The sequence below is a fragment of the Gopherus evgoodei genome, chromosome 5, assembly GCF_007399415.2.
Source record: "Gopherus evgoodei ecotype Sinaloan lineage chromosome 5, rGopEvg1_v1.p, whole genome shotgun sequence".
Classification (NCBI taxonomy): Eukaryota; Metazoa; Chordata; order Testudines; family Testudinidae; genus Gopherus; species Gopherus evgoodei.
In genome coordinates, this window is record NC_044326.1 from 62,050,290 (window position 1) to 62,068,431 (window position 18,142).

The 18,142-nt window shown below is 38.7% G+C and overlaps 1 protein-coding gene across 4 annotated transcripts in view; it reads left to right on the forward strand.

The window, feature by feature from the left end:
* SORBS2 (sorbin and SH3 domain containing 2) overlaps positions 1-18,142 on the forward strand; it is a 248,694-nt gene that overhangs the window by 218,590 nt on the left and 11,962 nt on the right. For all 4 annotated transcript variants that reach the window (XM_030563381.1, XM_030563382.1, XM_030563383.1 and 1 more), the window contains one exon: positions 4,260-4,463. In XM_030563381.1, the coding sequence (XP_030419241.1) occupies positions 4,260-4,463 (204 nt within the window). The remainder of the gene's footprint in view (positions 1-4,259; positions 4,464-18,142) is intronic.

Here is an 18,142-nt window from a genome sequence, read left to right on the forward strand (position 1 = left end):
GAATTCAAACTGGAACAGGTTCAGAGACGGGCTACTAGGATGATCCGAGGAATGGAAAACCTGTCATATGAAAGGAGACTCAAAGAGCTTGGCTTGTTTAGTCTAGCCAAAAGAAGGCTGAGGGGGGATATGCTTGTTCTTTATAAATATATCAGAGGGATTAATATTAGGGAGGGAGAGGAATTATTTAATCTTAGTACCAATGTAGATACAAGAACAAATGGGTATAAACTGGACACTAGGAAGTTTAGACTTGAAATTAGACGAAGGTTTCTAACTGTTAGAGGAGTGAAGTTCTGCAACAGCCTTCCAAGGGGAGTAGTGGGGGCAAAAGACATATCTGGCTTTAAGATTAAGCTTGATAAGTTTATGGAAGGGATGGTATGATGGGAGAGCCTAATTTTGGCAATTGATCTTTGATTATCGCCAGATAAGTATGTCCAGTGGTTGTGATGGGATGTTGGATGGGATGGGATCTGAGTTACTGCAGAGAATTCTTTTCTGAGTGCTGGCTGGTGAGTCTTGCCCACATGCTCAGGGTTTAGCTGATCACCATATTTGGGGTCGGGAAGGAATTTTCCTCCGGGGCAGATTGGCAGAGGCCCTGGAGGTTTTTCACTTTCCCCTGCAGCGTGGGGCATGGGTCACTTGCTGGTGGATTCTCTGCAGCTTAAGGTCTTCAAACCACAATTTGAAGACTTCAATAACTCAGGCATAGGTTAGGGGTTTGTTATAGAAGTGGATGGGTAGGGTTCTGTGGCCTGCTTTGTGCAGGGGGTCGGACTAGATGATCACATTGGTCCCTTCTGACCCTAGAATCTATGAATCTTATTATTAATCCCTAAGTGCATGACCTTGCACTTTTCACTATTAAATTTCATCCTATTACTATTACTCCAGTTTACAAGGTCGTCCAGATCTTCCTGTATGATATCCCGGTCCTTCTCCGTAATAAAAAGGTTAATAGCTAAATTCCATTTTCTAATACAAGTTACCTATTGCCTCTGTGATGTTTCCCTGCATAACCCCTACCATAGAGAGGATCCAGTGTTTCATCACAGCACCCCACTTAGATGCTGGACCTCCATTTCTGGATAGCTTTCACTTCAAACCCCTTACTGTTGAACAGGATTTGCAGGGTTGGTGGGTTTGTTTTTACTTCTTCTTTCTCTCAGACTATGGTAATTCATGGTTACAAAGTGCAGGAAAACTCTGTGTAAACGTACACACTACAATGTTCCTCCCACTACATCGCCCTGGGAAATCCACCTCTGTGAGAGGCATAAGGCTTAGGTCAACATAGTTTGTGCAATGCGGTGTCTGTATAGATACTGTGTTACTTGCATTGCTTGTTGGCTGTCAGAGTGGCTGACAGCCAGAGCTGTGAAATTAGCAAGAGTGTCAGTTTCACTGTTGGTAGGGTTCCTTTTTAAATTGAGTGTGGCAGGGGTAGGGGGAAGTGAGGGATGGGGGATGAGGGAAGCGTGTTCCAGCTGTGAACCCCAGTAGTGCTGAGAGCCCAGGCTGTGGGCTCCCTGCAGAACTCCCAAATGGAGCCCGGCTGCAGCCAGGGCTCTCCGCTCTCCACACTGCTCCTCTTAAGTCAGTGCAAGCACTCCTGGTGAGGACACATGCCACTGACAGAAAGAGGGTAGTGTGCACATGGAAAAAACACAGGAATTACTGCAGTGGCTGTAAGTCGGCCTGTAGTATAGTGTTGACAAGGCCTGAGTTTTCCAAGGCTGGGGATTTTTTCAATTTCAGGGTATGGCTACACTTGCAAGTGCACAGCGCTGCCCCGGGAATGCTCCCGCAGCAGCGCTTTGAAGTGTGAGTGTGGTCGCAGCGCCAGCGCTGGGAGAGAGCTCTCCCAGCGCTGGACGTACTTCACCTCCCCGTGGGGATTAGCTTACAGCGCTGGGAGCCGCGCTTCCAGCGCTGTGGCACTGTTTACACTGGTGCTTTACAGCGCTGTATCTTGCTGCACTCGGGGAGGGGGTGTTTTTTCACACCCCTGAGCGAGAAAGTTGCAGCGCTGTAAAGTGCCAGTGTAGCCAAGCCCTCAGTGTCTTCCCATTAACTTAAATAGACTACCATTGTCTTTCCCTGACTTGTACAATGCTAGGTGCTTGGAGCTAGTTTCATGTAAACAATTAGCCTGAGAGGTGCCCCTCCCTGCCTCCTGGCTTCACCCCACCCCACCCCCCGTTGTGAAGTGATGCTATAGTTGCATCCTAGCTATAGTTACAATGTTCTACATATACATAACCTGTATAAATATCTCCTAATGGCCATCAAGTTCAGAATATTACATGCTTTCATAAAAGATCTTACTTGACATATAATTAATTGTACACTATAACATTGTATGCAACCACTTCAGTTGCTTATTCTTTGGGGTTCAGACACTTTCTCCCTTTGGGCTGTCTGGAATCTGAATGTCACAGCAATATATTAAATAAATACTATTCCATAATTCCAAGTTCGAATCTCATATTATTGTCACACACTTGGGTATTATTTAAGAGGTTTTATTATAATACAGACTTGTGCTGTTTGGAATCTACTATCATGGCTGTAAGATATTTTGTGCAAGTTTCTAATTAAAGAAATATTTCCTCTTGGATTTAACACCAATATTTTCTTCCTAATTGTAATACTAATTCGTGCTGTTTCAACAACATATTGTAATTTACAGTAGGTATTCTTAAACATAAGTCTACAAATCTAATCATATTTATGGAATAATTCCAAATTAGGCATAGCAAGATATTAAATATTAATGTATTTCACCAAGTGATACATCTTTATCATAAGATGTTTAATCCCCAGATGATCTGGTGATGAAAGGGCATTATTCATACGCAGAACAAAGATTACAGAAATATGGATATTAAAACATCTTCCATGTAAAACCTACTACACTGACTAGTAAAGCAAATGTAAAATTTCAAACTTTGGTTCTTAAATTTTGGTACCACAGGCCATGATTAGCATCCAAAATAAATGATAGTGATATTCATAACCCACAAGAAGTGACTGGGAGCTGAAGAGTGCTCAGTATCTCTGCAAATCAGTTGTTTATCCAGATGCTTAACGTGAGGTATGCAGGCTTGAAAACATTTGCCATTAGGACTATTCAAACAAAACAAGATTTTGTACTGGTAACACACAGAAAAATTTGTATATATATGGCAATTCTGCCCCAATCACACTTTCCTGGTGAAAAAAGGCTGATGCCAGATGGTCTGGTAGGAAGGAATACACTGATCTATTTTTCATCTGACATGACTGAGCCCAGGACATGACCTTATTGATGGTGATTCAGGGACTGATCCAGCACCCATTGAAGGTGCTAGGAGTCTTTCCATTTACTTCGGTCTTGCTGAATCAGGCCCATACTATGTTTAGTATGCCCTAAAATCAGGAAGACTGAAGTGAATGATTAATTTTCTTAATGTGAATATTAAACATGAGCATTATAATGTGAACTTCTGTTTATAAATATTATAAACATTCATGTTTATAACTCCTGGATTTTATATTCACAGGAGTTGCTATCTTCATAGCCTAGTTTTGATGAAAGAGTAGCTGGCACTTGTTTGGTTTTGTTTGAGATGCTTTTATGGTGCTCAAATATCAACAACAGAAACAAAATCACATAAAACTAAGAGGACTTTGAGATAGGAGGGTAGGGATTGAAAAAAAGTTGTCCTGCAGGAGACATGATAAAATATATGTTACATAAAACAAACAGGAGTCCATAAAATTTTAATAAGGAGAAAAGGACTTCAGTATGGCCTTTTTCTTAATCTTCACTGGATTTTCAAGAAAAATACAAAACCAAACAATGCGATGAGCAAAACATTTAAATTAATACAACAGTCACAATTACTGACCACAGGAAAGGGCCAGGTCAGTAGTCTAATGGAACAATAGTGTATTGCCATATAGGCATCTAAGTTCTGAGCTTGAATTCAGAACTCAGATGCCCACTAAGCAGAGCAAAGTGCACCTCAATTGTTGTTTAGTATCTGGTATAGGAATGGCATTCATAGACCAACACAGGCTCTCTCTTGCTGGAACAATAGCATTATGTGAAGTTAATGGGAAAGTGGGGGAGATTCTGAAGGCTCTGACCAGGGCCACAAAGGACCCCCATGAAAAATACTGTGATATGTTGAGATAACTTTATTTTCTGAATAGTTTATATTTTTATCACTTGTCCACTGATAATTAATTTTGATAATGCATTACAGGGAGACAGAGTAATTCTTCTTAAGCGAGTTGATCAAAACTGGTATGAAGGTAAAATACCAGGAACCAACAGACAAGGCATCTTCCCTGTTTCCTATGTAGAAGTCATCAAAAAGAATGCATCAAAAGGTGCTGGTGACTACCCTGATCCTCCAATACCCCAAAGCTATTCTAGTGATAGAATACGCCATTTAAGTTCAACTAAGGTAAGGACGATTTGTTTTTCCATCATGCCTAGAGTGTGTTAATACAATCTTGTACATCTTTGGTAAAATAACCAATAAATAGTTTAATATAAAATTTTTAACAATTCATGCATCCCACCCACAGAAATCATATTTAAAACTCAGTCTTTTTCTGAAGATAGAGTTGCATTGCCAAATTTTCATTATACAACTTAATTTTTTTAGCATACGCTATGGCATTTAAGCCTCTTCCTGGTTTTCACTAAGTCTATAAAATTCAAAGTGTAAACCTAGGACATAAAAGGCTTAATTTCCAAAGATGTTTTAAATATCCTTCGTAGATCCCAAACTCCGCAAGTCTAGTCATTACCCATTACATTATCTAGAGAATGGCCAGGCAGAGTTTGGGCAGAAAATCAATCCCACCAGAACAAAACATGTTTAGCAACTTGGAACAGATTTGAGCATTGTGGGTTATGTTCAGTGGACTGTTATGTTGCAATATGAACATCTTTTTTTAATGACACCGCCTAGAAGATCTTTCAGTCCCTGTCCATCCTTGGGTGCAAGGAAAAGGAGGAGGAGTCAGCCAATGACTTCTTTGTGTGACTGGCCTCCTTTTTGCCACCCATCCTCCAGAAATGGATTTTTGTCATAGTTCCAGCTCCTTGGGGTGATTTTGTAACATGATAGCACTTGTGTTAAGCTATAACGATGCAAATGTCATCACGTTGCAGTACAGTTCAGGTTCAGATCTTTATAGCTGTAACCTGAAACCAAGCTTCTTTACAGCTTCTTACACCTAGTCATGAACACTCTCAAACCTTTCAGAAGTGTTTGAACTCCCCTTCCATTCCAGTCTATGCAACCATCACAAATTATGTTGGCTGATGGGAGAAAAGTTGGTTTCCATTGAAAGTTCTGTTCTTTTCTGATGATGAGCAGACTTTGATCAGTTATGTAGTTGCTGAAATGTTACTACCTTCTCACAAAGATTTGCACACAGTCTCTTTAACGGCAATAGAAACATGAAGATTTTGTATGCGGTTTCAATTACTGTTAATGAGAGTTATCAGTCTAAAACTTTTTTGAACATCAAGGAGGGGAAAAAACCCTTCAAATGTTCATTTTCCTTACTTGTTTATCTCTTTAGAGTATGTTCTTTTTGTGTGTATAGTTTATAAGCTCTCTTTGTTCAGTTATTGGTGTATTTTTGTTTCATGATGTCACTAATATATTACCTTGCTCCTTTTTATCTATATTTTGACAGTTATTCATATATTAGTGCTAAGTTACAATGTTAGAATAGGAGAAGCTTCCCAACTTTCCCTAAAGATTTCCAACTGCTACCAAAATGTGTCCCTGATGGACAAGCCTGAACTTTGAATTTTGTGCCTATGGATAAACACTAATAGCATCAAATGTGAGATTTTCTTGATCGGGAGATGGTTCTTGGTCTTCAAATGTGTGTCAACAGGAATGCCAGCTGCTATATTTTCCCCACCCAATAAGTTTTGGGTTGGAGGTAGCAACAATTTAATTTTTATAGTAGTTAGCCATCTTCAAATCCCCCTACTTCCAGCTTTTTATCACATAACTCATTGCTAAGGTTCTCATCATTCCATTGAGAGCTGGGCTGTGGTTTCAAAGCATAAGTTCATGAGAGACTCACGTTTAAGTTAAAATCACCAATAATTATTTGATATTTAAATATTTTACATCTTCCCTCACTTCGAAGTTGAAAAGACCAACTTTTGGGGAAGAGACTGGAATCAGAAGGTGTTTGGAGGATGTATTGAAGGGTCTCTTTCTCTCAGAGCTTGAAGAAGAAAACAGAATGTCTGTCCCTGATCTATATTTCTTCATATTAATTGCTGGATAGTTCAAAATATCTTTGTTGTGATAGAAATATAAATATAGCAGTGGACAGATCCTCAGCTGATGTAAATGTCATAGCTCCCTAAGTGCCAGTGAACTTTGTCCTAATGACTTCATAGGAGTTTGACAAGAGAAGTAGCAATGGACAGGTTTGACAAAATCTCTGAGAATATGGAGAATTAAAAATGGCTAAGTTTCAGGAAAGAGGCACTTGATGTTTCTGATATAACAATAAGGATCACTGGGCCTTATTCTCCACTCTGTTAGACCAGGTTTATGGTGATATCAATGCAGTTACTGTGACATAGCAGGGTACAGTCCAGACTGATGAGCACTGTGTCACCCTGCCCTCTAACCTGGGGTACCTTTTACAATACTTTTCTGCTGTAGCCTCTAGCCTGGACTGCTCACGAACAGCTTCCAGCATGCAGGTCACTCCCAAGTACATCTGTGTGTGTGCTGCAACCAGTCAGCCACCCCATGGCTCTTACTAGCCTTGGTTATACTGCAGGGTGACCCCAACAGACTCTCAGTCTTAGATTATCCTCTAGCAATGTAAGTCCTGTACTGCCCAGACATCAACTGGATAATACAAGTTTATATAAAGTCCATTACTACTTTAATAGAAATAATATGCACACAATTTGCCAGCCAAATGTAGTTTCCCAGGTACTTCAATTTAAACACATTGGATTAGATAAAACAATAAAACAAGTTTATTAACTACAAAGAGAGAGAATTTAAGTGAGTACAAGTAATGAGGCACAAAAATCAGAAATGGTTACAAGAAAATAACGTCAAAATGCTACTGGTGCATAACTTAACAAACCATATCAGATTCAAGCAAAGTTTCTCACCATATGCTTTCAGAAGTCTTACTAACCAAACCCTCTAGGTCAGGACTCCTTCTCCCAGAATCCAATGAAGTCTTCTTTTGGTGTGAAAGGTGTAGAGAATCAATGGGCAAGTAGAGAGGTGGGGTACCTTGGGGTGTTTGCCCTTCCTTTTTAGATTTTTAGTCCTCCTTTTGAAAAGCATTTCCAACTGGGTAACAGGAGACAAAAAGCTTATGTGGAAAGTTTCCCTGCTGCTTTTTTCTCACCTGTTTGAGCTTCCTTTTATCTCCTACTTCCTGCTTGATGACTGTGTTTACTGCTGAAATGCAAATGAAGGAGAGCACACATTCCTTTGTTTGAGACAGACATGTTTGCCAACCTCGGTTTGGACTTGTGTTAATAACACTATGCAGTAGAACAGGGGTAGGCAACCTATGGCATGCATGCCGAAGGCGGCACACGAGCTGATTTTCAGTGGCACTCACACTGCCCAGGTCCTGGCCACCGGTCTCGGGGCCTCTGCATTTTAATTTAATTTTAAATGAAGCTCCTTAAACATTTTAAAAATCTTATTTACTTCACATACAACAATAGTTTGGTTATATATTATAGACTTAGAGAAAGAGACCTTCTAAAAAGGTTAAAATGTATTACCGGCACGCAAAACCTTAAATCAGAGTGAATAAATGAAGACTCGGCACACCACTTCTGAAAGGTTGCCAACCCCTGCACTAGAATCTTATAATTTCACATACAATATTACCACACATATTTTATCAGGACAATATTGACGAGCAAATTGTGAGTTTTCAAATGATACCTTACTTTGTACAACGATTATTACAATAGTGTGTAGGGTGAGAACATGGGTATATTCTGTCAGTTACCTCTCTATAAAACTGTAACGAAGTGAAGAATCAGGCCCACAGAGTCTAAAACAGATGTCTACACACATGCATGTCAGTGAGTATCTGTTTTCTAAGAAAAAAAATCAAGGGTCTTTTATGTGATAGAGGGAATTTCTGCAGCAGTTGCTGCACTGACACAAATGGAAGAAAAAATACTGTACTGAAATCTCTCAAGCCAACTTCTCATCCATTAATTCTTCTATAAATTCAGAAGAGGCTACGTGTGTGGAAAAAGTGTCTTAAGTCTTCTTTTCTTACAATAGCTGGAGAGGCTTTAGTAAACTTAAGCATTCCCAACTTAGTACTAGGGTTTAGCATTGTAAAGGTTTTTCCCCCACTTTGAACTTTAGAGTACAAAAAGTGGGGACCTGCATGAACACTTTTAAGCTTAATTACTAGCTTAAATCTAGTACACTGCCACCAGCCAGAATTTAGTGTCTGGCACACTTTCTGTTCTTCCAAAACCTTCCTTGGGGAACATAGATCCAAAACTCTTTGGATCTTAAAACAAGGAGAAATTAACCATCCTCCTCCTTTTCCCCCCAGACTCTCCCCTCCCTGGGTTGCCTTGAGAGGCTTACACAGATCCAAACTCCTTGGATCTTAAAACAAAGAGGAATTAACCATCCCCCCTCTTTTCCCCCCACCAATCCCTCTTGAGTTCAGAGTCAATCCCTTGGATTCTAAAACAAGGAAAAATCGATCAGGTTCTTAAAAAGAAAGCTTTTACTTAAAGAAAGAAAAGGTAAAAATTATCTCTGTAAAATCAGGATGGAAAATGCTTTACAGGGTACTCAGATTCATATAGACTAGAGGGACCCCCCAACCCCCAGCCTGAGATTCAAAGTTACAGCAAACAGAGGTAAAAATCCTTCCAGCAAAAACACACATTTACAAGTTAAGAAACAAACATAAGACTAATCTACCTTGCCTGGCTATTACTTACTATTTTGAAACATGAAAGACTGATTCAGAAAGATTGGGAAAGCCTGGGTGTACGTCTTGTCCCTCTCAGTCCCGAGAGCGAACAACGAACAAAACAAAAAGCACAAACAAAGACTTCCCTCCACCAAGGTTTGAAAGTATCTTGTCCCCCTATTGGTCCTCTGGTCAGGTGTCAGCCAGGTTCACTGAGCTTCTTAACCCTTTACAGGTAAAAGAGACATTAACCCTTAACCATCTGTTTATGACAAGCATGATCAGTGGCTTCACTTCAGGATTCTACTTACTTATTCTTCCTCCTATTCATGTATATAACATGTTACCCATTATATCATTTTCTGCCTCTAGAGGCTCTTCCAGTTGTTTGGGGAGGGAGAGATAATTCAATAGTCTTTGCATTATGTGGGATCTGTTCATTGTCAAAAACAAAGGAACTCAAAACTATTAAATTTTGCAAGAGGACTTGATATCAGGAAATCCTATACCAAAGAATTATCTAACTTCTCAAAAATAAAGCCATCTACCTTGAGAAAACTTCAGTAGGAGGTAAGTAATTTGCTTTCTTCTCCCCAGTCTATGACTCTCCAGTTCAAACTCTGTATAAGTAATAAAGCCTTATTTTCTTTTCTTACAGTAATATTTAAAATCTAAAGTAGCCAGATAATTAAAGAGATGTGCAGTCTAGAATTTAGATTATTCTAACAAGGAAATTAAAATATTTTTTTCATGCCAGTTTAATTTTGAGGATTACTAGTAACAAAAAATACATTTTCAGTATTTACTGAAGCAATGGATATCTACAGATGCAGTGTACGTATGACTCTCCAGTCTATCATTCTTACAAAAGGACTTTTCTTTTACCAGAAGGATACTTCAGTCAATATTATGTAATGCTACTCAAAATATATTGCTATGTACTGTGCTGTCACCATCTTAAAAAGGATTGTTTACTGTCTACATTCTATTAGATTTAAGTGTATGTACCTTAACTAAATATGTAATTTTATTTGTTCACAATTACATCAGTTTTAAATAAAAAGTGCATTATGTAGCTATTGATGCCTTAATAAAAGTATGCAATGTTTTTAAGATGTTTCTTTAAGATCACCACAAGAAGGTACAGCAAACATTTAACATTAGGAAAATTAGAGATTATTTAGTTTGTTCTGTTTGTATTAGTGTTTAATGGAACCCAGTGAGCAAGGTGCTTTTAACAGTATGACTATTCTGAAAATAATGGTTTGAGAAAATCAAAGCCGACTTGAGTGTACTATATAACAACTTGTGATAGGCTCACTTGCATAGAGCAGTAAATAACATAATGCTAGCAGATCAAATTTAGGCTCCCTTCATACTCTGTGACTCAGATCTGTCTTGATGTTTGACATTTAAGCCCTAGGCCAGAACCTGATACAGTTTCATTTTTCAAATATCTTTTCAGCTATTCTGATTCATGTAGTAATGATTTCAGACATTTGTGCTCACTGAAATAATATCCTATAATCCAGATGATGGCACATAACTTTTTTTGCTTAAGCTACTCATATCTTAGTCCAATGTCAATTTTGTTTGTTTGTTTATTTTTAATTCCTATGCTTTTCCTTATTTCTAAAGTTGGCTTCCAAAGCATCATCCCCACCTCCCAGATATCATTCCTCTCCTTGGCCAGATTCTAATAAAGGGAATCTCCAGGCTGTCACCAATGAATGGTTGTCACTGACTGTTGATTTTCCACCGTCAAGCATGCCTGCCCCAACTCCTCCACCTTTTCCTGACAGTTTTCATTGTGATCTAGAGGAACTCAATTCTTTGGCATTAACTGCATCCCAGTCTATACCAATGCCCCCTGCTAATATCACTTGCCAAGTTCAAGATGATCATTTTGTTCCATTTATGTCACCAAAGATCTCTCTCAGGTCTTCTGAATCTCTTCTTCAGCCCTTCCCTGCATGTACTTTTGTATCACTTCCTCCAACAATCTAATTTCAGGACACAGCACATAAGCCCATAACAAATGGTATCAAAATGAATGAAAGAAAATATAAAGATCTGAAAGAGATTATTGGATCTCCAACTGTTAAAGAAACCAGAAGCTTATCAGATACTACAAAAGCACATGGAACCATGAGCACTGCTTTTGCTGTCTCTGAGCCTTCTAAATGTGGCTCCCTACCCAGAATGCTAGCAGCAACTGATGAACAGGAAGAGGAAATCTGTGAGGAGCACCTGTCAATAATCCAAGAGGGTCAGCCAAAATGTCAAGATTCATATTTCTACAGATGTGCACCTGATGTAACAGAACAAATGCCAGGACTGTATATAGAGGAGACACTGAGACATGACAGAATAAAATCTCCAATAGTAATTAAAAGCGAGCCTATGATACCGTATGAAGGACACCGTTCATCAAGTATCAATAAAGAGGTATTTTAATTTCTTAAGAGTTAGCTTCTACATTCATACAGTTCACTCCCAGTATAATTAGTCTAGTCTTTTCTGATATATTTTTGTGTATCTATACATATACATACAGTATTATAATTAGGGTTGTATTCTATTACATAAATTATATATGATATTCTTAATAATAAAATGGCACTCTCATCTCAAATCTCTCTCTTGCTGAAACTGAAAGAAATACCATTCTAGGTTACATGGTGCCCTTGTTTTCCACTCTTCCCTTCTCTGCTGCCATTACAATAGTTCTGACCTGAAAGACCGAATACACAGCTTTCCTCACAGGCCCATTAGTGCTATTCTTTGAATTATCTGACAGAATGGGAGCTCCCAAAAGGAGGGCTATCCACACATTCCTGAAAGTGTGAGGAGGAATACCTACAGAGACTCGGCAATTCACCTCTCAGATGTGTCATTTGGCCATCAAACTAATAATAGTGTGTTCATGTCACAAGAATGTGACTAATAACTAGGGGCCAGAATAAGTTTGGCCATGAAATGTGTGCTTTCTAAAGCATGATCCCTCCCATGGGTCCCCCTGGACCAGCACAACTCTGTAGTGCCCCTAATGCATGCCAATGTCTAAATGGCACAAGATGGCCCTGAATTAATTAACACATGATATTTATATAAAATGAATTCTAATGTTTCTAAGCAAAGTTTTAGTAACTGTTTTTTTTAATATATATAAAATTTGTTTCAACAGTCAGACCGTTCAAGCAGTTAATCTGGTTCAAACCAATCTATAAAACAGATATATGGGTAATAGGTGATCCCTGATAGATTGTAACACTTTGCAGTACTCATAACTTGTTTTCATGGCTTAAAAATTACGATGTAACCCTGAGAACAAACTGCTGTGGTTATTTCAAGGGACACTCCCAGTATAAAAATTATAGCTGTTAACAAACACATTCATTTACTTAAGATATTAATAACACTTACATTATTAAAATTGTAAGATTTTTTTTTAAATTCAGTTTTGTCAGTGTATCCTCTTTTCTCACTTCCTTGCATTTCTCTTGACTTGCACAATGAAAATTAGTTGATTCAGTCTGAGCTCTGTTTTATAGGCAGTGTCTTGTTCAGGGTCTTATTTCTGCAATGTTTGAGAGCTTCCACTCTGTCAAATAATTCAAAGGGTAGAACTAGTGAGCCAGCAAAGAAAGTCACATATTCTGCCTTTCAGGTCAGAATGATTGTGATGGCAGCTATCTAGCAGAGAAAGCAAAACTGGAGAAAATAAGGGTACCATGTAACAGAGAATGATATTCCTTTTTGTTTCAATGAGAGGGATATTTGAGGGAATGTTTAACTAAGAACAACTGCTTTAATTGTAATTTCTGAAAAACATAAAGTATTAGATTTTGCAAAAGTTTCTTTTGATAACATTTAAAATTTGGACTTAATTTAAGTCAACAGTGCCCCTTATAAATAATGTATTTAAAGGCAGGTTTCATTTGAAGTTTTAACAGACCTTCATGTAGGGCCCAATCCTTCAAGATACTGAGCTCTTAGGTGAGGTGCTAAGCACCTTCGACTTTCATTGCTGAGCACTTGCAAAATCAAGGCTAAGACATATTAGGGTGCCTCCAAGAATACAGTTATGAAATTACAAGAGATACACTGACTCCCATCCCATATTTGTGTTTCTCAAATAAATGAGCCTAAAGATAGGGTAGTAGTAGGAAGTAAGTAGAATATGGTAAGTCTATGAGTGATTTCTCCTCAGAATATTAGATTTACTGACTTGTGATGAATGTAACATCAGCCTGAGTACAGCAGTTAGGGGTCTCTCTGTCTCTGCTTGTTAGTGGTGTGTTACTCCTCTCTCTGCACTTTATGTTCTTCACTGATGGTTGTACAGCATGATTACTTGTCTCTCTTAAATGTTTTAAGCCAGCCCCACTTTCCTCTGGGACACAAGGGCCTTCTGCTTCTCCTTCTCATCTACCTTCTAGTCCTCCATTTCACTCTGCCAAGGCACCTCCCTCTCAGTCTGTCTCCACATCTTCTCAGTCTGCTGTTCCCCATTCACCTCCACTCCTTTCCAAACTTTCATACCGACAGGAGATAAATTCACCAAAGTTAAAGGTAACTGCACTTGTTGACTGTGAATTGCTGCATGTCTCCATGTGTGTTTGACAAATAGAAGGAACAAGGCTGAAATTGATCTTTTTACATTTTTAAATATAATTTCTGAGTTACTAATATTCGTAGCATAAGCATGTAGCTAGCTCAAATGTTATAAGCAGCGTAGTGCCTTTTCTAATTCAATAACAATGTCAAATAAGAAAAAAACTATCGTGAAGGGACTGGATAGTTTAGGGAAAGATTAACTGGATAGCTCAGGTATAGGATGTAGGAGCTTTTACTCTCTGGATCATGTGTCTGAATCCACACTAGGGTTTGATCTAGCTCTCATTGAATTCAATGGGTGGTTGCTGATCACAGCAATAGGAGATGAATCAGGCTGTAGGTCATTAGGCCACTGAAAAGTTACCAGATGTTGTGCTAAAGGAGTTTGTAGTTTCAGTCCAGTTCCTAAGGGGCAGATGTGTACTTTACAATAACCACTATCACACTTATTACCATTGGGGAACTTTCTCTTCTCAAGACACATTTCCAGATGAGGGTTGAAGCACTGTGGCAGGGCATAGCAGAAAAGTCTGAAATTGTCACTTGCTTTCTAGGTCTTTAGTGGGTACACAGAAGGAGTCAAGCTCCAGAGATGTTCATTTCATGAGCATTATATTTGGTTTAAGCAGAAAAGAGAAAAATCACCATAAAAACACTGATTGATTTTAAACAAGATTTAAAGTGTTCCACTTTTCCCCCACTGAGAAAGAGATGTTGTTGACAGCTTCAGCTCTCTCACCTAAGAGACCACCTCTCTCCCTGTGATACACTACGTAGTGTATCTGCAGTAAGTAGAGATGCTGTTGCAAGATCCCCTTCCTATAATAGAGAGGTAGTTGCAGGTTGGGATGTACTCCTTCAGGACCCAGGGACTCTGAAATAATCTCCTGTCCCTGGTCTAAAAATTGCCATGATTTGGTTACTTTGAGGGCATGCTAAAAGGGCCATTTGTTGGTTTTGAAGAGAAGTGGGAGGATTGTTGTAGTGGCCATAGTATGTGGTTGGTAATAACTGAGCATGTGCTGCACCTTGCTAGAAAGGGTGAACTAATTGTATTGCATTTTGGTTATATAATTTTGAATAACTGACAGGACACTTAGAGCCTATGGATGAGTGCTTTTGTTCTAAATCAAAACAAATAAAATTCAGAAAATCTTACCAACAAGCATAAAGTCTTTGAAATTATCTCTAGGGAATCTTGAGATTTTTCATATTATTTGAGCATTCATCAATATATCCTAACAAGGCAAATTAATCCAAAATGAAAGGAAATACAAATACACACTCTTTTAAATGATACAACAAGCTGAAAGTTCATACACCTCAGGGCATGAATTTTGACTTTGGATTTTATTTTGTTGCTTTTCATTGGAAGTGATGAAGGATAAGAAGTGCAAGTTATCAAGAGAGGGACATTTTATTGTCTCATTTTAAGACAATGAAGATTAAGCAATTATAAGAACTAGAGGACCATTTCTTTTTTCTTACAGAGATCTATCCACAACTCTTCAGTGTCTTTTTTTGATCGTCTCCCGTTCTCTGCCTGTTCCATACTCTAGATTATCTTTGAAGGCCAGTGAGCAGTTCCCCCTGTGAATGTCATCAGCATAGGCCCAAACCAATGGGAAGACTCCCATTGACTGATGAGTTTTGATTAGCCCTCTGTATCTGTTCTGGAGACAACACTTCCTGCCTCTGATAAGTAGGCAATGTCTGCTATGTCTAGCAGCAAAGATTGAGCACAGCAATGGGCAGGTGAACTAACATCCCAGCAACTCTTAGTAAGTCAAAAGTATAATGCTTACCATTATACTGATCCATTTGGCTTGCACAAACCCCCTATCTCTAGGCTGTGAATTGGATTTCAGAAGAAGGGGTAGTTCATATTCCCATTCCACTTGTGTATATCAGTGAGTAACATGCTGAACACTGCCTGGCTACTGTATTAAGAAGCCAGGCATTTAAGTCTCTTAACAACTAATTACATCAAAGAGTACAAAACTAAAATCCACAAGATGAGGGAAATGTTCAGGATGAGAGAGCCCTACGAGGTAAAGGGAATAATAGGGTTGATATTATGATAACTTTGCTCATGTCGGACAAAGGGTTGGTTCACAGATGTGTGTAGAAGCTTGTCAGTACCCTTAGACAGTGAAATACAAGAAAAGCTAGGTAGGATTTTTAAAGGGGCAGTAGGCCTCACCATCACTGGAAAAAAGCTGTAGTTTTAGCTCAAGTTAGATGACAAATTAACTACATTGAGGTAAAATCCTAGTGAAGACAAGACAGTTCGTAGTTTTCACATGAGTTAGCAGGTTGACACAAAGATTAGGCTCCCCCATAGGCCTTAACTTGTGTGAAAACGACAAATTGTCTTATGTAGTCACTAAGATTTTACCTTGAATTAGTTAGCATGTGTTAGCAAACTCAAAGACACATCTATTTTTCACAGGGAAGATGAGGCCTCTGTGTCTTAGGTTTCCAACTCCCATTGACTTTTCGTGGGAGTTGGGTGCCTATCTGTCCTTTGAAAATCTTCCCTGTGTGATTATAAAAGCATTGGGGAGATGATAGTGGCAAGTCAAATCAAGTCTATGCCAGTTTCATTAAAAATATACAAAACTAGAACATTTATTTTAACTCTTTGATTTTTAAGTCTTTAATGTTTTCATTCTTTTAGAGCCTTATATCTTGCAGGGAGAATGTAAGTATTTAAAGGTAGTGTATGCCCTCTTGACCCACACATGGAAAAGTCCTTTGACAAACTGATCCCCCCCTGCCCGCACAGTGGGAGGCAGGTCAGTTTCCTAAGCAGCACTATGTTTCTTAGTCCTGGATTTTAGAGCAGGGAGCATGTGGCCCAAGCAATGGGCAGGCTTGGGGTCAAGGAGAACATTATGCAACACATCCTCTACATCCACAGTATGTAGCAGTGAACCTGTCACACTGTGGAACCCCCTTTAAGGGAGCCAGGCCTGGTGCAAGATTTCCAGCAGATCCTTAGATATCCATAAGGCTTGGAAGACAAACCCGAGACTCTTCCATGGTGGAGAAAACCTCGTTTTCTGAAGGAAGAAATCAGAAGAAACCCCACAAAGGGAATCTTAAGGTGTTTTTCTCCCTTCTTGGCCCCCGTCTAAGGCTTCTTTTGCACTTCTTTGTTATTCACTCTTCCAGTTTGTAAAAGGAGCCCATTGTTCACTCCGAGTAGATGTACAAACGTTTCAATGACAACTCTTCACAAAATCCAAAGGACCAGACTTCCAGTTAGGATATTACACTTCACCATTTCCTCACAAATAATTCTCATTTTCTTCACATCCCCTTTGTCTTACAAGTTTTGATTTCCATGAAACAATTAGCTTTGAAAGCTAATTTACATAGGCACCAGCCTAACTGATATTCTTTTATTTATCATCCTCCACTGCCTTAAACATGCACTCAGAAAGCAAGTCAGATGTCAGCAGTGCTTTCAGTTTAATGTCAAAGGGCTATAATATCAGTTGCTAGTATTTCCCTGTTCGCTATGAACCTCCTGCTGTGTGCTTTTGAGTGTTCTATATTATTAATAGTCACTTCAATATTTAAATTTGCAGTGCTAGATCATATCCCCAAAAGGGTCATGGGTGAATAATCTTGCAAGTTGTAGCTGTAAATGTCAGTGTAACAGCCAGAGCAACTAAACAATGCTGCAGGTGATACAACAGCAACAGCACAGGTGTGCTGGACTAACAGATCAGCTTGTTCTTTGCATTTTAACACATGGGCCTTTTTAATTAAAGAATTAGCATGTCCAATTTGAATGAGCAAACAAAGCAGCAAAAATCACCTGTAGGGCTTTGTACTTAAGCTATGAACTTATACAATTTTTATGGTTTTTCCAGGCTGATTTAAAAAGAGAGATATTTGTTATGGGTAAACCTCCTCGTAGCCCTGTGATGACTAAGAGATCCTGCAAATCACCTATCAGAGGTCACAGCTATTCACATAGGGTATGGTACTGAATGCCCAGTGTGTGATGTCAGCATTCTCCCCTAGCATAAGGAGTTTAAATAGCTAGTCTCTCGTTCTTTGTTTGATAACATGTGTTTGAATACTATCAGTACGCTGCGTTTCATTCCTGCTGTGCTGCAATGCTGCTGTCAAACTACAAAAATGATTTGCATAAAATCATAATGAAATTCTTTGTGGACAGCACCTTATGTTACAGTTCTGTTGTGTATTATATCTCCACTGGATTGCCCAATGTTCACAAAACATCAAAAATGACAGAATTCTTTACATAATTTAGTCTATTTTTCTAACTATTTTCTAAATGGCTCCTCTTGTTTCAAAGCATTTCCAGATTATTAAAATGTCCTTTTTGTAGCCAAAAAAAATCTAGACTTTATTGCATGTAATATGGCTTTTGCAATGTGTTCAATATGCCTTGATTTTTTTTTTGCATTCATATTCTTCTTTTGAAAATATTTTGTTGCCATAGCAATGTGTGTGCTGCACTGACTTGATATCATGTTTTCTCCAGCACTGCTATTTGCAA